The 23,928-nt window shown below is 38.3% G+C and overlaps 1 protein-coding gene across 2 annotated transcripts in view; it reads left to right on the plus strand.

Moving 5' to 3' along the window:
• Positions 1-23,928, plus strand: part of NLGN4X (neuroligin 4 X-linked) — a 261,523-nt gene that overhangs the window by 219,333 nt on the left and 18,262 nt on the right. For both annotated transcript variants that reach the window (XM_075853982.1, XM_075853983.1), the window contains one exon: positions 11,222-12,011. In XM_075853982.1, the coding sequence (XP_075710097.1) occupies positions 11,222-12,011 (790 nt within the window). The remainder of the gene's footprint in view (positions 1-11,221; positions 12,012-23,928) is intronic.

Consider the following 23,928-nt stretch of genomic DNA (forward strand, 5'->3'; position numbering starts at 1 on the left):
GGAGCTTTTTTCACTACAGTCTATGGAAAACGGCTCCAAAAACGTCTCAAGAGGTTTCCTGCACTTCTTTTTCGCGGTCGTTTTTTTATGTGTAAAAAAACACATCAAAAAACGCTCCTTCGGAACAGAACGCTGTTTTCCCATTGAAATCAATGGGCAGATGTTTGGAGGCGTTCTGCTTTGAATTTTTCGGTCGTTTTTCGAGAGTTTACGGCCCGAAAAACGGACGAAAATAGGCCGTGTGAACATGCCCTAAGTCTGCCCACTCCACCTAAGTCCGACATCTTGGTACACACAATCCAGTCAGCACATTTACCTCACCTGCTGCTGGATCTGTTCCAATAGATCCTGTATTAGGCCCTGTTCACACTGAGTTTTTTTGCTGGCAGAAAATTCTGCATCAAGATTCTGTCTTGAATTTGGAGACAGATTTTGACCTGCCTGCACACCGTTTGCCACGTTTTTTTGCCCGCGGCCATTGAGGGAAAAAGAAGCGACATGCCCTATCTTCGGGCGTTTAATCCTCTGACCTCCCTCTGACATCTATGGGAAGCAGAGAAAGCGTTTTTCGCAGCGTTTTTGCCCATTGCGCTCAATGCCCGCGGGCAAAAATCGTGGCAAACGGCGTGGAGGCAGATCAAAATCTGGCTGAAAATTCAAGCAAAATTTTGAGGCAGTATTTTCTGCCTGCAATTAACTGTGTGAACAGGGCCTTACAGTGAAGCAAACGCCAAACACTACTCCAAACAATGGTAAAACGTTTCTTTTTTTTTACATAATTTACTATAAATGTATGTAAGGCCCCATACACACTAACGTGCTTTTGTGGGCGCAATTCCCCTGAAAATCCACGAGAGAATTGCGGCCCCATTCACTACCTTCTATAGATACTGCCACAGCCCCCCTGTAGGTAATGCCACACAGCCCCCTGTAGGTAATGCCACATAGCCCCCCTGTAGGTAATGCCACATAGCCCCCCCTGTAGGTAATGGCACATAGCCCCCCCTGTAGGTAATGCCACATAGCTCCCCCTGTAGGTAATGCCACATAGCCCCCCCTGTAGGTAATGCCACATAGCCCCCCCTGTAGGTAATGCCACATAGCCCCCCTGTAGGTAATGCCACATAGCCCCCCCATTAGGTAATGCCACATAGCCCCCCCTGTAGGTAATGCCACATAGCCCCCCCTGTAGGCAATGCCACATAGCCCCCCCTGTAGGTAATGCCACATAGCCCCCCCCCCTGTAGGTAATGCCACATAGCCCCCCCTGTAGGTAATGCCACATAGCCCCCCCTGTAGGTAATGCCACATAGCCCCCCTGTAGGTAATGCCACATAGCCCCCCCTTTAGGCAATGCCACATAGCCCCCCCTGTAGGTAATGCCACATAGCCCCCCCTTTAGGTAATGCCACATAGCCCCCCTGTAGGTAATGCCACATAGCCCCCCTTTAGGTAATGCCACATAGCCCCCCCTGTAGGTAATGCCACATAGCCCCCCCTGTAGGTAATGCCACATAGCCCCCCTGTAGGTAATGCCACATAGCCCCCCCTGTAGGTAATGCCACATAGCCCCCCCTGTAGGTAATGCCACATAGCCTCCCTGTAGGAAATGCCACCCTCCGTACTTTCCTGTAGGGGATGGCTCTGGAGAAATCCCTCACTTCACTGTCCATATATGAACAGTGAAGTGAGGTACTTCTCCTGGAACGGAATCCCCGTCTACATCGGCGGGGATTCCGCTTCAGAAGTCCCTGACGTCACTGTCCATATATGGACACAGTGAAGTCAGTGACTTCTCCTGGATCGGAATCCCCGCCACATCGGCGGGGATTCCGCTTCAGAAGTCCCTGACGTCACTGTCCATATATGGACACAGTGAAGTCAGTGACTTTTCCTGGAGCGGAATCCCCGGCCACATTGGCGGGGATTCCGCTTCATTAGTCCCTGACGTCACTGTCCATATATGGACACAGTGAAGTCTGTGACTTCTCTTGGAGCGGAATCCCCGGCCACATCGGCGGGGATTCCGCTTCATTAGTCCCTGACGTCACTGTCCATATATGGACACAGTGAAGTCTGTGACTTCTCTTGGAGCGGAATCCCCGGCCAATTCGCCGGTGATTCCGCTTCAGAAGTCACTGTGTCCATATATGGACACAGTGAAGTCCGTGACTTCTCCTGGAGCTGAATCCCCGGCCACATCGGCGGGGATTCCGCTTCATTAGTCCCTGCGTCACTGTCCATATATGGACACAGTGAAGTCAGTGACTTCTCCTGGATCGGAATCCCCGCCACATCGGCGGGGATTCCGCTTCAGAAGTCCCTGACGTCACTGTCCATATATGGACACAGTGAAGTCAGTGACTTTTCCTGGAGCGGAATCCCCGGCCACATCGGCGGGGATTCCGCTTCATTAGTCCCTGACGTCACTGTCCATATATGGACACAGTGAAGTCTGTGAATTCTCTTGGAGCGGAATCCCCGGCCACATCGGCGGGGATTTCGCTTCATTAGTCCCTGACGTCACTGTCCATATATGGACACAGTGAAGTCTGTGACTTCTCTTGGAGCGGAATCCCCGGCCAATTCGCCGGTGATTCCGCTTCAGAAGTCACTGTGTCCATATATGGACACAGTGAAGTCTGTGACTTCTCCTGGAGCGGAATCCCCAATCCCGGGTTTGGGGATTCCGCTCCTACAGTGAGCAAATAAACACCCTCCTCCTCCTCCTCACATGCCCTTCGGACTGTGAGGAGGAGAAGGAGAGAGCGAGCTACGGCAGACACGGCCGTCACAGTGCACACCGACACCACATATTAAGACTTGCGCATGCGCAATGAAACACTGCTGCTGAAGACGCAGCCATATCATTTAACACGTGGTACAGTTACGTCATTTATGACGTAGCCGTACACTGTGAAAACCGGAAACCGCAAACCGGAAGTTAGGCGCGAATGGACGGGTATGCACAGGAAGTGCAAATTTTACATGGACAAGCGGTCACGTGACGGAAGAGGGGATACGACGATACAGCCAGCTAATCAAACGTAAGTACATTACAAAGTTAAATGTTTTTTATTGTTTAGTTTAATTAAAAGTAATTTTTTACTTCCGAAAAACCCCTTTAAGTGCTCTATAGAGCCCTTTCATTCTGAAAATCAGAAACTGTCCAAGATCACAGACTCCATCAATGTGATCTTTTCACATGTGTCTATGACATGTCAGAAGATTTATTTTATTTCTCCTTTATGGAAAGCAGTATTCTGACTGTCCTTCTTCAGTTATAGAAGTTCTTCAGCTAGATAAGTTAGTAATATAAAGGTTTTATTATAATTGTTGTTATGGAAGACATAATTAGGCGGAAAGCTTCCTCTACAGATTGTAAAGGTCTTCCCTTTCTTGCATGTCATTAGCAGTACACATTACTTGTATTGCTATATTACATACAGTATGTGTTTCTCCTTCCTGATTATTTAATGACCTTTTATATAGAATTCCTTATATGGAAACTTTAATAAATTTGAGCACTAATGAAATCTAAAAACAAATTGATTCATATTTGTAAACGTATTCAATAGATAAAATATTTTTAAATATATTTTTGAAAGAAAAATCAAGTTAGCAGCTGTTCCTATATGCATATACAAATCTGCCAAATAATTTGTCATTTATTTTCTGATGTCATAGAAAAAAAATTTTCTTTAAAATTGTTCTCTACTTTATAATCATGTTCTTATAAATGTGAGTAACATTATTACACTTTGACATTTTCACCTTATATTGAGGCTATCTCCAAACTAAGATGTGTTATATGAAATTGAAAACAATGCACAGCACTTCCATATTTGAGTAAATTGTAAAGTTTAATAAAATATTACATTCGTCTATGTGATGAGTATAACATTTACTTTCCTCCAAAAAATCCAAGTATACATAAAATAAACATGTGAATGGTAATTCATTTTTAATATATGGAAATTCATGGGAAGATTACAACTAAAACCATATCATTTTGTATTTATTTAACCAATATATTGCCCAAACAGGAAAATAACAAAGAAGAACAAACAAACATACCAATATGTAACTTCCCAATTACTAACAGTACCCACCTGTCTATCCGCAGTACAATAAAACACACAAAACATGCCATGGGTAAACCCAGCCATTATGTCTTCACAGCTTTTTTAAATATGTAATTCTTTTATACCGACTCTCTGCTTTGAATCTACTTGGCACCAAAAATACACCAAAAAATGCAAACAAGTGAACAAAACCTTAAAGTTTGATTCAGAACGGCTAGTTAAATTTACATATGCCGTTTTACATTATAATTTGCGTTAGGCCTCCTTCACGCATACCTTTTTTTTCAACTCCTTGAAACGCATGTTTCCATTGGAAATATTTACAAGTCTAAGGGCATGGCCACACGTGGTGGATTTCCTCTGCAACTGTCCGCATCAATGCCGCACAGAATCTGCGTTGCAGATTCTGCTGCGGATCTGCCCAAAATGTGCAGTAAATTGATGCGGACTAGCTGCTGCGGACTGCGGTAAAAGTACTTCCCTTCTCCCTATCAGTGCAGGATAGAGAGAAGGGACAGCACTTTCCCTTGTGAAAGTCAAAGAAATTCATACTTACCGGCCGTTGTCTTGGTGACGCGTCCCTCCTTCGGCATCCAGCCCGACCTCCCTGGATGACGCGGCAGTCCATGTGACCGCTGCAGCCTGTTATTGGCCTGTGATTGGCTGCAGCCGTCACTTAGACTGAAACGTCATCCTGGGAGGCCGGACTGGAGACAGAAGCAGGGAGTTCTCGGTAAGTATGAACTTCAATTTTTTTTACAGGTAGCTGTATATTGGGATCGGTAGTCACTGTCCCGGGTGCAGAAACAGTTACTGCCGATCGCTTAACTCTTTCAGCACCCTGGACAGTGACTATTTACTGACGTCTCCTAGCAACGCTCCCATCATTACGGGAGCCCCATTGACTTCCTCAGTCTGGCTGTAGACCTAGAAATACATAGGTCCAGCCAGAATGAAGAAATGTCAAGTTAAAAAAGCAAAACGCATCCGCAGCACACATAACATGTGCATGACAGCTGCGGACTTCATTGCGGAAATTAGAATCTCCATTGAAGTCAATGGAGAAATTCCGCCATGAGTCCGCAACCAGTCCGCCACTGCTCCGCAACAGACAGAGCATGCTGCGGACACCAAATTCCGCTCCGCAGCCTATGCTCCGCAGCGGAATTTTACGCATCGTCTAAACGAACACTGCTAAATTAAAGTGGAAGTCAATGGAGAAACGGCTCCGCTGCGGATTAACGCTGCGGAATGTCCGCAGCGGAATTTAAGTGAAATTCCGCCACGTGTGAACCCAGCCTAATAGAGAGGCCTATGAAAGAAATGACAAAAAAATGCATTAAAAAAAAACAAAAAAAAACGCCCCTGACCCCAAAAACGCTGCAAAAACGCCACAAACAAAATTCTGTGCATGTAGGTTTTCTCATATTTTACTATACACATTAAAGTAACATGGGCAAATAACGAACCAAAAATGCTGTGAAAGATACTACCAAAAACAAAAGTAAACGCTGTATAAGAATCCATAATATTATGACATTAAATATTAATTATATATAAAAGTTTTATCATTGAAAAAAAAAGAGATCTATCAAATTCACGCGTAATTTAAAAAGCTAGTCGGAACATAACCGGATACATGTGCTTCGGAAATGAGCACACACACACACGTATACGGATGTAGCCATCTCTAACTTGACTCTGATAACTTGCTGCAGCGTGATATCACACAACAAAAGCCATTGAAAAGTCATTGAAAAAGTCAGGATAAGGGATCTAGCCATTGTTTATTTAATGCGTTAAAAGTCAAGGTAAAGACGGCTACATCTGCGTATTATAGCCGCTAAAAACTCACATAAATGTAGCAGAATACATTTTTTCCACTGTTTATTGCTTTGATTTTTCTAATGGCAAGACCTTCTGCTATACCACTGCTGGTCTAAATGAATAATAATTCATAATCATGACAATAATCAGGTCAGGGATGAGGCTTAGGCCACTTTCACACAGCAGTATTTTGGTCAGTATTTTCTATTAGTATTTATAGGCCAAAACTATGAGTGGAACCTACACAGAGAAAAGGTATAATGGAAAGATTTGCACCTCATCTGTGTTTGCATCCACTCCTTGTTTTGGCTTCCAAATACTAAACCAAATACTGCTGTATAAAAGTGGCCTAAGCACCTTTTTATATCTGCGTTAGAGGCTCTGTTAGGGGCATCCGTCACACATCTGGTCCAAAATACCGGAAGCAATAGCGCAGCATGCTGCACTTTTGTTTCCAGTAAAACCAGGGAATCCATGACGGAAACTCCAAGGAACCAAGTAAAGTCAATGGCTTCCATCTGGTGCCAATGATGATGAATGCCATGCAACGGAACCGTCGCTTCCGGTACTTTTGTTGTTTTGCTCGTCCTGAGGAGTAGAGCAACGGAAGCACCGACGCAGGTGTAAACAGGCCCTTATAGAGAGGTCCAGAAAGAAAGAAGAATGTTTGAGTACTGACTGCTCCTGTAAAGAATTTCCCTCCCAGCTCTGCCAGCTACTCACTAGCACCCTGTTCACCACACAGCACCCAAGGCACAAGCCCCATTACCCACAGTCCAGATATGCCGCCGGCTATATTAATTATACATTAAAGGGAAAACACAATTGTTTTTTTAAAATGTTCTTCTACTGACTGAGGTTCATTGTAACACATACACTTTTTAACGAAACGTTATATCCAGTTGTGAAGTATATCATGCAGCCTTAGTTATGGAGTCAGCTGCCTGCGTCTGATAAGAATAACTCACACAGCATAGTAGTAGCAGGTATTGTGTGATGGATTTTCAATCTCCTTGATTCTCAGTGTGCATGCATGGCAGCTTGGAATAATACAGAAGATTTTCTGGAGAAGGGCTGAGACAATACGACAGCATTACAGCACATCTACATACATACACTGTTGTTAGCGCAATTTACAAACAAAATCATTACACAAAAAGGAAAATGTTTACATTTTGCAGTACTTTTCCTCTTGCCAACACTATGTCATTAAACTATGCCCTGTCATGTGATGATTAATAATACGACCTGAATATGTAGTATGACGAAAAAATATCTGCCAAAATTTTAAATGACAATATCAGTGGAATTATAGCGGCAGTACCAATATCTTAGGGACATTTTGGAATTCAGTTAATGCAGTATTTTTTATTGTGCTAGAAAAATATGTGTCCCTTTCCAGGTGTCCCTGAGACATGTTACCATTGATTCGCCATCTTTGAGTTTTGCTGTGAATCAGAGTAATTTTGGAGAACAAATTTAAAGTGTAACTTTTAAAAGTTCCATCACCTTTAGTTCCTAGATACCTAGTCTAGGGACCCTGAGTACATACTTCTGGGCTTGACCAGGGTCAGCACCTGCCAAAGGTATACAGATGTTGTGGCCCACATCAATTAGTCATGTTGTTTTACCTTATATATATATTTTTTAACCAAAATAAAATAAATAAAATAAATAAATAGAAAAAAGTATTTTCTTTTTGGATCCATGTAGGTGGCAAAATTGCATGCCCGAATTCTGTACAGTAGCATGTGAAGTCCCTACAATTCCATTATACGAAACAGAAGAAATGTATGGTGCTTCTATGAGGCACTATATTTGTTTCAAGAAGGCAAATATCTGTTTGATAGGGCATGTGTTGGAGCATGGCCACAATTGTTTCCCCCATTGATTCCTTATGAATCTATGAGAAAAAAAAAACCTTTGTGCCTCTGTATAAATGTCCATGTGGTTGCATGGACAATTGTGTAGCTTTAAGCCCTTAGTAACCAGCCTATTTTAAACCTTAATGACCAAGCTATTTTTTAAGTTTTTCCATTGTCGCATTCCAAGAGTTATAACGTTTTTATTTTTGCATCGACATAGCTGTATAAGGTCTTGTTTTTTTGTGGGACAAGTTGTATTTTTTTAATAGGACCATTTTGGGGTATATAGAATTTATTGAATAACTTTTCTTAACTTTTTTTGAGGCGTAATAGAAAAAAACCCAGCAATTTTGCCACTCTTTTTTTGCGTCTTTAATTGATGCTGTTTACCGTGTAGTATAAATAACATAATACATTTATTCAGCGGCTCGTTACAATTGTGACGATACCAAATTTATATAGTTTTCTTATATTTTACTACTTTTGCACAGTAAAAACACAGTTTTTTCAAAATTATTTGTCTCCATATTTGACGAGCCATAACTTTTTTATTTTTCCGACAATGCAGCTGTATGAGGGCTTTTTTTTGTGGGACGACTTGTAGTTTCTATCGGTACCATTTTGGAGTACATGCGACTTTTTGATCGCTTATTATCACATTTTTTTTAAGGCAAGATGAACAGAAAACAGCAATTCTGGCATTGTTTTTTATTTTATTTTTTACAGCATTCACCGAGCGGGTTAAATAACATAAAAGCTTTATAGTCGGGATCGTTACGGATGTGGCGATACCAAATATGTGTAACTTTTTACATTTTAATATTTTTTTCATATTAAAGCATTTTGTAAGGGGAAAAAGTGGGTTTTTCATTTTGTTTCACTTATTTATTTATTAATGACTTTATCAAACTTTTTTTTTAAACTTTTTTTTACTAGTCCCATTGGGGGACTTTACTATGTGATCGTCCGATCGCTTTTATAATACACTGCAATACATCTGTATTGCAGTGTATTACTGCCAGTCCGTTTACAACGGACAGGAATCTGCTAGGCCATGCCAGAGGCATAACCTAGCAGGCATCCACTGCAGGCAGACCTGGGGGCCTTTATTAGGCTCCCGGCTGCCATAGAAGACACTGGCACCCTGCGATCTCATAACAGGGTGCGAGTGGGGTGAGAGAGGGAGCTCCCCCCCTCTCTTCAAAACCACTTAGATGCGGCACTCGCTATTAGCGGTCACTAACGGGTTAAGGTCACTAACCTACACATGCGATAGAAATAATAAAAACAAATTTGTAAAGGGGTTAGAAACGAAAAAATAATTGTCTTAAACAGTATGAGAACATATAGATATAATATAAGCACTATCTAAATATTGTCACTGTAAGATGTTATAATGTACTGGTGGCCTAGAAGTGAGTAAAGAGTCTATCTATCTATCTATCTATCTATCTATCTATCTATCTATCTATCTATCTATCTATCTATCTATCTATCTATCTATCTATCTATCTATCTATCTATCTATCATCTATCTATCTCATATCTATCTATCTATCTATCTATCTATCTATCTATCTATCTATCTATCTATCTATCTATCTATCTATCTATCTATCTATCTATCTATCTATCTATCTATCTATCTATCATCTGTCTATCTATCTATCTATCTATCTATCTATCTATCTATCTATCTATCTATCTATCTATCTATCTATCTATCTCATATCTATCTATCTATCTATCTATCTATCTATCTATCTATCTATCTATCTATCTATCTATCTATCTATCTATCTATCTATCTATCTATCTATCTATCTATCATCTATCTATCTATCTATCTATCTATCTATCTATCTATCTATCTATCTATCTATCTATCTATCTATCTATCTATCTATCTATCTATCTATCCATCCATCCATCCATCCATCCATCCATCCATCCATCCATCTATCTATCTATCTATCTATCTAAAAAAACAAAAAAATTTTAACCGCACAGTCAGTTCATAAAAATGTATTTTGACATGTAGGTCATCAATATCATATGTGGGTTGCCTAAATGAAAATTAAACAACAGAAATGGAAAACAATATAACAAAATTAAGTAAAATAGTCTCTTGTAAAATCAAAACAAGGCATGCTACGATATCGTTTTAACACATAAGCTCCAGAATGATACAATCCTAAGCATATCGTAAAAAATGATACTAAAAGGTTAAAAAAAAATTATGCAACATTCCCTGTATAATGTATTTTAACCTTTTTTTTTAAATATTGTTTCTTCAGTCAGAATTTTTCACATTTACAATTCCACGTTTCCCTTTCCCTTGTTACTGCAGCAGATAAAGACTTAGGACTGATGCATAAGGCTGAATTATGAGCCATTTCTGTTCAAAAACATGTTTCTTTTTCTAATTCCATACAATTTATTTAATAAACATTTACTATCCTGCTATGTAAATGTAATGTAAATATAAATGCTTTTAGAACAATAAACAAGGTTGGGATTTCCCAGCAACCCACTTTAAATTTACCATTAGCTACACATATATAGATTGTTATATATAATAGAACTCAACTGTAATTGACATTTTTTTCACTACTGAGAACCATGTTATTAACTAAAGCATTTGACTGAAAGCAATTATAAAAAAAACTACTAACACCAATTACTTTATTCCTTACTGTATTCATCTTTATTAAAGTTGTGTTTCCATGAGTTAAAGAGGAGCTGTCACCTCTCCTGAGATGTCTGTTTTAGTAAATACTTGTATTCCCCGTTAAACAAAACAAGAACTCTGCATAGTCCCATTCCTCTATTATTCCCCATGGAAATGTATAAATAAATAAATAAACAACTGAGTGTTACCATTCTCTTTGTTAATAAGTACTGATTGGGAAGTGTCAGAGTATGTTGGGACACCCCCATTCGACAAGGGGAATGATGACATCCAGTTGTAAATTTTTTCATACATTTCCAGGAAGAATAACAAAGAAACGGCACAACGCAAAGTTCTAAGACAAGATGTTATTTTATGGGAAAAACAAGTATTTACTAAAACATACACATTAGGAGAGCCGACAGTTCCGCTTTAAAAAGATTTAAGTATAATCTTTCAAATGCATATTTTCCTGCGAGTTTTGTCAGAGTAAATGCATTGTAACTGGTAATCAAATTGGTAAAATGCTTATCTAGCTATTTTAAAGTCAGAAATGATTTTAAAACAATTTACAGCTCAGGCTTTTGCTATCTTTTGAATAACAGTAAATTGTGCTAGATAAGAAATCATGTGTCTCATTGTAAGTATTATTTTTCTAAGCAGTCTGATTTAGCAAGTAAAGATACAGTGCACATATTATCTGCTTCATAGACGCTGCATTGTTTTATGATATTTACATTTTTCATTTGCATTTACAAATTTCGCACCTGCAGGTTTGTTTCAAAAAGCAATCATACAAAGTGGAACAGCTCTCTCCAGCTGGGCAGTGAACTACCAGCCTGCCAAGTATACTAGGTTATTGGCAGATAAAGTGGGTTGTGACATGCTGGATACTATTGACTTGGTTGATTGTCTTCGGGAGAAGGAGTACAAAGAACTCATTCAACAGTCCATCACACCAGCTACATACCACATTGCGTTTGGACCAGTCATTGATGGTGATGTCATTCCAGATGACCCTCAGATACTCATGGAACAAGGGGAGTTTCTTAACTATGATATTATGCTTGGAGTTAATCAAGGAGAAGGCTTAAAATTTGTGGATGGTATAGTAGATAATGATGATGGTGTTTCCTTAAGCGAATTTGACTTTTCAGTCTCCAACTTTGTAGACAATTTATATGGATACCCAGAAGGAAAAGATACACTTCGGGAAACTATTAAGTTCATGTATACAGATTGGGCTGATAAAGAAAATCCTGAAACGCGAAGAAAGACTTTGATTGCACTCTTTACAGATCACCAATGGGTGGCCCCTGCCATTGCAACTGCTGATTTACATGCCCGATATGGTTCTCCAACTTATTTCTATGCATTTTACCACCATTGCCAAAGTGAAATGAAACCATCTTGGGCTGATTCTGCTCATGGTGATGAAGTTCCCTATGTATTTGGCATTCCCATGATCGGTCCTACAGAACTTTTCAACTGTAACTTCTCAAAGAATGATGTCATGCTCAGCGCAGTGGTTATGACATACTGGACTAACTTTGCCAAAACTGGGTATGTTTAAATATCTTCCAGCATTTGTTATTCATTTTATTGTTAATCACATAATTTTATGCATGTGAAAAAAGGAAAAGCTAGTATCATAAGACATGATTAAATGATAACCTAGTGTAATATATACTGAAAGATTAAACAATAATCCAGAATACCAGATAGATAGCCATAATTTAGATAAAAGGGTTGACCCACCTTTGAATATATTCATTGTCTAGAGCATAAAAAATGAAACATGTTTGCGATTTTTATGCTGTTAAAAAAACAAACATTTAAAATAAATAGTTATATTTACTTATATACTATAGCGCCACCTGGCATGCAAAGTGTATAGCACATCCTCCTAATGAGCTGAATGCTGGTGGACACGCACACTTTCCCTACAGCCATTTCCCTGCATAGTGATCCTCTATTCACTGCAGTCTGCTAGTCAGGGAAGGAGCAGAGCCTCTGCAGTAGCATGGCAGCAACTGAGGAGACTTCTTCTTAGCTTATGAGGACTGGAAAGCTCTTCTTCTTGACAGCTGGTATGAACCCTGCACATGCCCACTCAGCCTTTATTGTTTTATTTCATTGTGTTTTTATTGGTTTTAAAGGGAGTGCATATTGACCTTTTCAGCAAATCTATACGCAGTGAACTGCTTAGAGGTGGATTTCCACATACTTAGGAACTTCCCTTAAAGGGGTTGTCCCACCATAACAACTTATCACCCGTCGTTATAGCATATGAAACTCGACTCCATTCAAACTAGGGACCTGGTGATCGGTAGAGATCCCACCGGTGGTGACCTCCAGTGATCAATTACCTATCCTGTGAAAAGGTGATTTGTTGCTATGGAAGGATAACCCCTTTAAGTGTACTTTTGTCCTTTTAATGTACCCTTGTACTGTGACTACAGTATGTGACATCACTCCAACAGCACATGATCCACAGATTTTTTTTTTCACAGTGTTCTATATTGGTAAGTATTTTGTGGAATAATATCAAATGAGAGTATAAGAAATGTGTTTTTGTCATTGGATAAGGTTTTAGACAACATATCTAAATTGCTGTTGTTGTATTTTACTCATGCAGAGCCAAATCGAAGCTGAGGATATGCATACATTTATGTTGCATATAATGCATTACGTATAATGCATATCTCCATTTATAGAAAAAGTTAGAAGTTTTCTTAGCAGTGTCTGATTAATAGTTAGAAAATCAAATAAAAAGGCGTACGTTCAACATGTACTTGATTATAATAATAAATAGAGATGGTAGAATCAATTAACCAGATTGAAAGCAAATTAGAGCGATTTACACTTTAGAGAATCGATATAGAATTTTTTAAGTATCCCTTCCCTATAGAGATGACAAAATCAAATTGTCTTGTATAAGATTCACAAATCATAGTGATTCGCATTTTAGAAAATCATCGGAAAATAGAAGTTTTAAGGGTTCACTCCTTAATAATAATAATAATAATACTAATACTAATAATAATCTTCCACAGCTATAGAAAATAGCAGAAGGAAACACTAGATGGCAGTATAGCACATCACATTTCCATAGAATTGAAATGTGGGTTTCGTTTTACATCTCCACATTAACTTAGCCTTTCATTTAGATAGTCAACCAGTTCAGTGAAAAATAAATAAATCTATATATATATATATATATATATATATATATATATATATATATATATATATACATATATATATATATTTCAAAGTGAGTTAAGCATTCAGTGATATGCTTAGTGGAAAGAATTTGTAATTTTAGGAGCTGATCTGTATATGTGTGCAGTATGGTGTATATATACACACTTTTATGCTGTCCTAGTATGTTAGAGAACATTTTTTGGCACTTACTAAACGCATAGCTATTGCGAGCTATATGCTGTACAGCTGCACTATTAACTATCTCACCCATCATCTACAGTATATTATAGCATATCTTAATGACATTGAATAAGTTCTATGTAGAAATAATAAAATAATTTTGTTGTAAGTTTCAAAACAGGAATATTTATAAAATACAAGGCAAATTGTGCAAAAAAACCCCAGAACCCTGACATTTTCCAAAGGGAAAAATCAGGTTACTACTCTCAATATTCTAAGGCTAGTTGGAAAATAAAAGTGCCATCAACAATATTGATTGCTATAGGTTCTCATACAATACTGTGTATGATTGGTTCACGGAAAGGCGATCTGTACTTGGATGACCGCAGACCGCAAACAACGGCATGAAGTTGCGCACCTCTGCTTTATACATTGATATTCATGCAGAATAACAATTTCAGATCCTGGGAAAATTAGGTCAGACCAGACGTCAATTTTTAGCACACGTTATTTTAACAGCCACCTTTTTTTTAATCTCTTGTACTATCAACATGTTTTTTTTGGTGGCCAGTATAACTTTCTTTTGTTGTTATTTTTATACCTATATTTTTTACAGCAATTAGGCTTTTAGTTTGTAAAATATTAATAGTAATAAATTAAAAGCAAATTTGTCTTGTAATCACGGAGAGCAACCCAAAAATAGTCTTTACATACATGTTTAACTTTAGGTTATTGGTTTGGGGCAAATTTTACAACAATGTTTGGTGGGTGGAAGGTCAAGGGCTTAGATGTAATATTTTTTTTTTTATAACTAAATATTTTTTTTTTATCATTATATTTTTTTTCCACTATAACTAGGGGAGGTCAGAGGAATTTAGTCCAGTTACAGGGATATTTGTGACTGTTAGGGGTGCACTGGACCTAGTAGGCGAGACAGCAACCTCATTGTATCATCATCTATTGTATTGCCGATCTTGTGAAGGAACAATAGAGACAGCACTCAATAAACCGATTCTGTATTTTCTTGTTGATACCCGCCACCTGGCATTTGGCTACCCGATCACTTTAACAGAAGGTTTACAGGACGGTCCGTTGGTTTGGAAATTCTTTAAAAAAATCTTTCGAAGAAGTAAATTAATTGGTGCAAAGGTTCAGTGAATCAATGGATCCTGAAAGGGTTATTCACATAGTATAAAGCTGATTTAACTCTGCGTCCCCTTCTATGCCTCCCCTGCAGAGCGGCTCTCCAAGGGTGACATCAGTAACATTATGTGCCTAATTTTCAAGGAGTGCAGTTGAGTAGGGAAGAAAGTGAGGGGGATGCAATGCTAAATCAATGCTGTTGCCCCTTCATTCTCAAATACTTGCAATATGCCATCAATGTAAAAAAGGGGTATACCCCTTTAACACTATATGGTATGAAGCCAATTCTTTGTGTTTATTGTTGATGTATGCTAATATGGTAATAGCATTAGAAAAATCACTGTTCTGGACAACGTAAGTATAATTATCATAAAAGTATACAGGATCAATAAACAGAAAGGGAACTTTTATGCTGATATTTTATGGCTGAATACCAGCCGGACGAATACAGGCGGTGCCTGGACACGAACCTTCATAATGCATCATTTTTCCACCTGCGCATTTTAGCATTCCTACCTACATAGTGCTTTTCTTTAACCTTGGCATTTTTGGATTGAATTAACAATAAAACAGCCAGGGGTTTCTTTAACTTGACATGTAGCAATCGACTGATCCCTGGACCAGCATCAATTTAAAACTGGAGTTTTCTTCATGGGACTAATCATTAATTGTAAGGTTTGAATTTAAAATCTTGAACTTTACAACCTGTAAGTTATTTGATCACGTTTTTCACTTAATATTTTATAATTGTCCTGTTCCCTGTAGATTTGTTTCTTTTATTTTGGTAGTTCAGAAGAAATAATCATCATGTATTGACTTCTGTTAATTATTCATCAATGCTTACCTCCTAGACCAGATGTCCTCTGTGTGCGTGCACAACAGGGACAGACTGGAGATGATACAGTCAGTGAGGCTGAAATGTTCTGTGGTCTATCACACGCACAGGAATTGCATTGAATCCTAGGAATTGTAGTGCTTATCTGTAGTACTGATATAAGGGGATTATGATGAGTACTGTCAAACATTAGTTAAAGTTTGAATTCTGTGGAAAAGTTTATTTTGAATATGTACCTTTTTATATTGTATTACAGAATATACTGGTGAAAACAAGGTTTTTCAGGATCTTCTAAAATATAGTCCCATTAAAAAACAATGGCCCACATCAATCTAGGCATTGTCACAATATTTGTTAAATGTGTTGTATTTTAATTTAGAGAAAGTGTAGGGATTTTGGTATAACCAGCTACCAGTTTTGCCCGAGCTCCCCTCGAGCTAGTAGAGGAGGACTTAACTACTTAGTGATTACCAATACGCTTTTTTACGGCAGTCAAATTATGAAAAACAATGTATCATCTAGGTCAGCATCTCCTCTATCCTTTGCTTCCCCAGATAGGGGAGAAATGAAGACCTGACAGATTGACAGAACCGCTTTATTCTGGGGGACCAATACCTGTACTTTAAATATGCAATGTGAGAAATAGATTTCAAAATAGGCAAGTGCAATATATTATGTTAAGAGAACACTACAGTATGTTGAGCTGGATATGTTCTAAACATTACTAAATGTCATTGTTTAAAACCATAATCTATCTTTTGTTATACTGTATTGATATGGGAATCTTATGCCAGTTCCATGTACTAATATAATACTGTTGTTCATCCTACACTTTCATCTGAAAATATAGTAATGTTTCACCTAATCTTAGTTAAACTTACATTTAGCCCTAGTTACCTTGAGCAAATAAAATGCCACAAATCTAAGGAAAGGGTAAATATACAAAATGTTCTTACCTGTTGGTCTCCTGGGTATACTCTAGATTGCCAGTGCCTTAAAATGTCACTGACCTTTAGTCAAAAAGGCAAAGAGAAAACACAACAATTTTTTTTAGTAAAAGTCAAACCCTTCAATAAAAGAAAACATGTTGGTGATGGTGGATAGATAATGTAAGATTAGTGGACTAGTTATTGGTGTTGCTGAGTTTAGTTAAAATGGGACTACAATGATAGCTGGTACATGTTATTATGGTATTGGTAATGGTGGTTGTATTGAAGCAGTAGATTTGCAATAAAGCAACCATCCAGTTTAAATATAAAATGTGACTATACATACACTGCAAATTTAAAGTCAACCTACCTGCTGCCCCGCTAATGACTGATTTGGCCTCAGTTCCTACGTTTCAGCTCTCCAAATGGCTTCCATAGTCTCAGACTAACTTATGGAGAACTTCTTTGGAAGTTTAAGACATGGCCCCACCCTCTCCTCTGCCCTACCTATGGACCATTTTGATTACGTCAACCCATGTTTCCAGCAGCGTCAACGTCATCATCGATGACTTATCAGAGGGCTGAGGAGGGGTTGGGAGTATGTCTCCGAATTTTAAAAAAGCTCTCTATAGGGAAGTCTGAAACAGGGACCGCCATTTTGGAGAACGGAGAAAAGAGGGCCCGAATGCAGGAACTAAGGCCGGATCATTCAGTAGCGGGACAGAAGGTAGGCTGACTATACCTTAGCAATGTATAGTCACATTTTCTTATTTGGACTAGACGGTCACATTAAGTGTTAGGTATAACAGATTGTGTGTTCCTGCCATATATTGTTTTTGTCTTTGTAACAGAAACAAATATGCGAAGCACATAAATAACATGAATGCTTTTTTCTATAAAAATATAATTAGATTATAATGGTAGAAATATTCAGTTATAATAAAAAAAGAAATGATAGACTCAATCACATAGTAAGCTGGAGACTATTAACCTCGTCCCGCGGTACGCCGCAACTGTATATCCTGGAGAGGGGTTGCTTCCCGCACCAGGACGTATAGTTGTGGAGCGATTCCCAGCGCACACTGTCCTAATGGACAGTGTCCAGGAACCGGGAGGTCAGCTGTCCCCTACAGCTGACACTCCAGTCTTGCCGGTTAGCGGACCATCCCGGCTGATTTAGACAATTAACCCCTTAAATGCGGTGACCGATTGCGATCACCGCATTTAAGGGGTTTGAATCATATCGGACTTTTACGTCACAATGACAGTTAGAATACATTACACTACATAGGTAGTGTAATGTATTCTAGCAGTGATCAAAGTTGCAACTCCTCAAGTCCCCTAGTGGGGCAAAAAAAAAGTAAAAAAAAACTTAATAAAAGTGTAAAAATAAAAGTTATGTTAAAAAAACCAATTGCTTTTTTTTCCTTAAATAAGCCTTTTATTATAGGAAAAAATGAAACCATTAAAAAAAGTACACATATTTGGTATCACCACGTTCGTAACGACCCAAGTTATAAAACTCTAATGTTATTTTTCCCGCACGAAAAAAACTATGCCAGAATCGCAATTTTTGTGGTCACCACCCCTCTTAACCAGTTAAGGACCGGGCTATTTTGAGCCTTCAGGACCAGGCACCGTTTAGCACTTTTTAGCACGTGTTAGTTAAATGGCTATAACTTTTTTATTTGTTGGGCTAACTACATGAATTTTGCGACGTTTTTTCCGTAGACAATGCAGGTTTCTTTTTTTATCATTTTTATACACACCATTTTTGCTATTTTAGAATTTTTATTCATAAAGTTTGAAAATAATAGTAAAAAAAATAAGCTTTTTTACGATTCAGCTATATGTTTTTGGTAATAACATAGTTTTACCCTAAAAATAGACCTTTTATTTGTGATCGTCATTGTCTATTGTAAATTTTATTATATTACATGTCTATATTAGGGTAATTGGGTCAGCGCTAGCGTTACAAAAATGATTGGTGGGGGGGAGTTTTTTTTGGGCGTGGGTATTTTATGTGCATTTATTATTAATTTTTTTTTGCACTTTACTTTACTATTTTTTTTTATTACTATGGTCTGTCCCTCAAAGGTCAAAAAAGACCTTTGGGGAACTTTATATATTTTTTTTCTTTCTTTTACACCATGTTTTTCCCCTGTAACTGCACAGCAGCCCCAGTTACAGGGGAAATCAGCCCTTTCATAGTGACGATTGTCACTAATAGAGCTGTGCTGGGTCTAGTAAGACCCAGCAGCAGTCTGTCAGTAACGGCACCCGGCGATCATGTGACCAGTCACATGATCACCGGGAGGAATAGACAGCGCCGCTGCTGCTGTCTCTATTCCTGTACACAGCGCGCATTCAGCGCTGTGTACAAGTCATCAGAGAAGACAGAAGCAGCGAAAGCTGCTTCTATCCTCTCCTCAGGGTCCCCGGCAGTCACTGACAGCCGGAGACCCGACATTCAGCTGCCCGATCGCGCGGGCAGCAAGTTAAAACCCGAGCCGTAAAAAGTCTATGGCTCGGGTTTTAAGGACCCTGACCGCTGGCCGTAAAAACACAGCCAGCGGTCAGGAACCAGTTAAATTAGAGTATAAAAAGTGATCAAAAAGTTGCATGTACCCCAAAATAGTACCAATAACAAATACAACCAATCCCGCAAAAAAAAAAGCCCTTACACAGTTTTTTTGACTGAAAAATAAAAAAGTAATGTCTCTGGTGTCTATGGTGACATGGAAAAAAGTGATTTTATTGTGCAAACGCTGAAAAACGTAAAAAAAACTATATGCATAAGGTATCGCCGTAATCGTACCAACCTGCAAATTCATTTATAGCGCACGGTGAACACTGTAAAAAAAGAAACTAAAAAACATTGTCAGAATTGCTGGTTTTTGCTCCCCTGACTTGCAAAAAAAATTAATCTAACGCGATAAAAAAAAACACATGCACCCCAAAATGGTACCAGTGAAAACTACAGATTTTCCTGCAACAAATAAGCCCTCACACAGCTCCGGTGGAGAAAAAATAAAAAAGTTCTGGCTCTCAGATATGGTGATGCAAAATGTGCAGAGTGTTCCTAAAGTGGATAAGATTGGGCACCACTTATCAGTGCGACACAGGAAACATATGTATAAATTAATATTTATTTACTGCATTATGATACCCTCTTATTATGCCCTGATGTACTCCGCACAGCTTACATATGCCACCCATTATAAACTGAAATACCAGTAAAACCCTAAACAACTACTACCAAGCAAAATCTGCACTCCAAAAGCAAAATGGTGCTCCCTCCCTTCTGAGCCCTATAGTCTGCCCAAACAGCAGTTTGTATCCACATATATGGCATCACCATACCCGAGAGAACCAGCTTAACGATTTTTGAGGTATTTTACTTCAGTGGCACAAACTGGGCACAACATATTATGCACTAAAATGTCATATCAGTGGAAAATTGCAATTTTCACTTTGCACGATCCGCTGTGCATTAACCCCTTTGCGCACTATGACTTAATAGCATGTCATGGTGCAGGGGTTGATGAATAGAGACAGCTCACGTGCTGAGCCTGCTCCATACACTGTGGGTGTCAGCTGTGTATTACAGCTGACACCCGGGACTAATGGACAGAAACAGTGATCGTGCTGTTACAGAAGCCTGTTAAAATAACAATATACTGCAATACATTAGTATTGCTGGTTCAAGTCCCCTAAGGGGACTAATAAAATGTGTAAAAGAATTAAAGTTATTAGTAGTGAGACAAAAAAAATGTAAAAGTTAAAAAAAAAAACCTTTTCCCATTCTTCTTCTAAAGTAATGTAAAAAAAAGATACACAATTGTTAGCGTTACGTCCCTAAAGTCCAAACTATTACAATATACCATTATTGAACTCGCATTATGTACATCATAAAAAATAAAATAAATAATTTAAACCGCCAAAATTGCTGTTTTTTTGTCATCTTAGCTCTAAATTTAATGCAACTTTTTAATCACTTTTTACATACCAAAAAATGGTTCCACATAAAAACTATAGCTCGTCCCGCAAACAATAAGCCCTCATACTGCTCAATCGACCAATAAAAAAAAAGTTACAGCTCTCAGAATGTGGTGAAACAAAACAATTTTTTATTTGAAACAAATAGATTTTTCTTTGTAAAAGTAGTAAAATATAAAAAAAATCTATATAAATTTGGTATCACTGTAATTGTATTGAGCAGCAGAATAAAGTAAAGTTTTTGTTTTTACCGCACGGCGATAAATGAAGGAATCACAGTTTTTTCCAATTTCAGCCCGAAAATAATTTTTCTTCAGTTTCCCAGTGCATTTTATGGTACTTTAAATGGTGCCAATAGAAATGACAGCTCCTCCCGCAAGAAATAAGCCCTCATACCACTCTATTGACGGAAAAATAAAAATGTTAAGACTCTAGGAATGTGGGATGTGAAAAACGAAAATAAGAAAGCAAAAAAGGATCAGTCCTGAAAGGGTTAATTCATTTCTAATGACAAAATTGTATGACCACATGGTGGATATTTCCGTACTCGAGAGAAATTGCTTTGCAAATGTTTGGGTGTTTTTCTCCTTTATTCCTTGTGAAAATGCAAAAATTCAGCATTTTAGTGGAAAAAATTTTGATATTAATTTTCGCAGCCTAATTCTAATAAATTCTGCAAAAGACCTGAATGCTCACTATAGGGGTCTCGAATGCTCACTATACCCCTAGAAAAATTCCTTGAGGGATATTGTTTCATAAATTGGGCAATTTTTGGGGCGTTTCCACTGTTTTGGTCCCTCCAGGGCGTTGCAAATGCGACATCGCACCGAAAAACATTCTAGCAAAATATGTGCTCCAAAATTCAAATTGCGCTCTTTCCCTTCTGAGCCCTGCTGTGGGTCCAATCAGCAGTTTATTAACACATATGGGGTATTGCTGTAATCGGGAGACATTGCTTTACAAATCTCGGGGTGAATTTTCTTCTTTATTCTTTGTAAATATTAAAAATGTCTATGTTTTTTCAGAAAAAAAGTAGATTTTCATTTTTACAGACTAATTCTAATATATTTAGCGAAAAACCTGTGTGGTCAAAATGCTAACTATACCGCTAGATAAATTCCTTGAGAGGTGTAGTTTACAAAATGGGGTAACTTTTGGGCTGATTTCACTGTTTTGGCACCACAAGACCTCTTCAAACCTGACATGGTGCCTAAAAAATATTCTAAAAAAAAGGAGGCCCCAAAATCCACTAGGTGCTCCTTTGCTTCTGAGGCCTGTGTTTCAGTCCATTAGCACACTAGAGCCACATCTGATTTTTCTAAAAACTGCAGAATCTGGGCAATAAAATATTGGATTGCATTTCTCGGGCATTTTTTATTTTTTGTAAATTTCCCCTCTACTTTGCTTTAATTCTTTTGAAATGCCTAAAGGGTTAAAACACTTTATGACTGCTGATTTGGATACTTTGAGGGGTTCAGTTTTGAAAATGGGGTGATTTATGGGGACTTTCTAATATATTAGGCCCTCAAAGCCACTCCAGAACTGAACTGGTCCCTGAAAAAATCGCCTTTTGACATTTTCTTTAAAATATGAGAAATTGCTGCGAAAGTTCTAAGCAATATAACGTCCTAGAAAAATAAAAGGACGTAAAAATGCAATCATAAACTAGACATATGGGAAATGTTAACTAGTAAAATTTTTGTGTGGTATTACTATCTGGTTTACAAGCAGATACATTTAAATTTAGAAAAATGATAATTTTTGCAAATTTTCTTTACATTTTGGTGTTCGTCAGAAATAAATACTGAATTTATCGACCAAAATTTTTCACTAACATAAAGTACAATATGTCACGAGAAAACAATCTAAGAATCGCTTGGATAGGTAAAAGCATTCCAGTGTTATTACCACATAAAGTGACACATGTCAAATTTGAAAAAACCAGCTGTGTTCTGAAGGCCAAAACAGGCTGGGTCCTGAAGTGGTTAAAGACCAATGTCATAAAGTACTCATGTAAACTATCTCTATCTTTTGATGGTAGATAAATTACATACACTACCGTTCAAAAGTTTAGGGTCAAGGCTTAGGTTCCTTATTTTTGAAAGAAAAGCACAGTTTTTTTCATTGAAGATTACATTAAATTAATCAGAAATACACTCTATACATTGTTAATGTGCTAAATGACTGTTCTAGCTGCAAATGTCTGGTTTTTAATGCAATATCTACATAGGTGTATAGAGGCCCATTTCCAGCAACCATCACTCCAGTGTTCTAATGGTACATTGTGTTTGCTAACTGTGTTAGAAGGCTAATGGAATATTAGAAAACACTTATAAAACCCTTGTGCAATTATGTTAGCACCGCTGTAAACAGTTTTGCTGTTTAGAGGAGCTATAAACCTGACCTTCCTTTGAGCTAGTTGAGAATCTGGAGCATTACATTTGTGGGTTCGATTAAACTCTCAAAATGGCTAGAAAAAGAGAGCTTTCATGTGAAACTCGACAGTCTATTCTTGTTCTTAGAAATGAAGGCTATTCCATGCGAGAAATTGCCAAGAAACTGAAGATTTCCTACAACGGTGTGTACTACTCCCTTCAGAGGACAGCACACACAGGCTCTAACCAGAGTAGAAAGAGAAGTGGGAGGCCCGCTGCACAACTGAGCAACAAGACAAGTACATTAGAGTCTCTAGTTTGAGAAATAGACGCCTCACAGGTCCTCAACTGGCAGCTTCATTAGATAGTATCCGCAAAACGCCAGTGTCAACGTCTACAGTGAAGAGGCGACTCCGGGATGCTGGCCTTCAGGGCAGAGTGGCAAAGAAAAAGCCATATCTGAGACTGGCTAATAAAAGGAAAAGATTAATATGGGCAAAAGCACACAGACATTGGACAGAGGAAGATTGGAAAAAAGTGTTATGGACAGACAAATCGAAGTTTGAGGTGTTTGGATCACACAGAAGAACATTTGTGAGACGCAGAACAACTGAAAAGATGCTGGAAGAGTGCCTGACACCATCTGTCAAGCATGGTGGAGGTAATGTGATGGTCTGGGGTTGCTTTGGTGCTGGTAAAGTGGGAGATTTGTACAAGGTAAAAGGGATTTTGAATAAGGAAGGCTATCACTCCATTTTGCAACGCCATGCCATACCCTGTGGACAGCTCTTGATTGGAGCAAATTTCATCCT

Source organism: Rhinoderma darwinii, chromosome 2, assembly GCF_050947455.1.
Source record: "Rhinoderma darwinii isolate aRhiDar2 chromosome 2, aRhiDar2.hap1, whole genome shotgun sequence".
In the NCBI taxonomy this organism is placed as follows: Eukaryota; Metazoa; Chordata; class Amphibia; order Anura; family Rhinodermatidae; genus Rhinoderma; species Rhinoderma darwinii.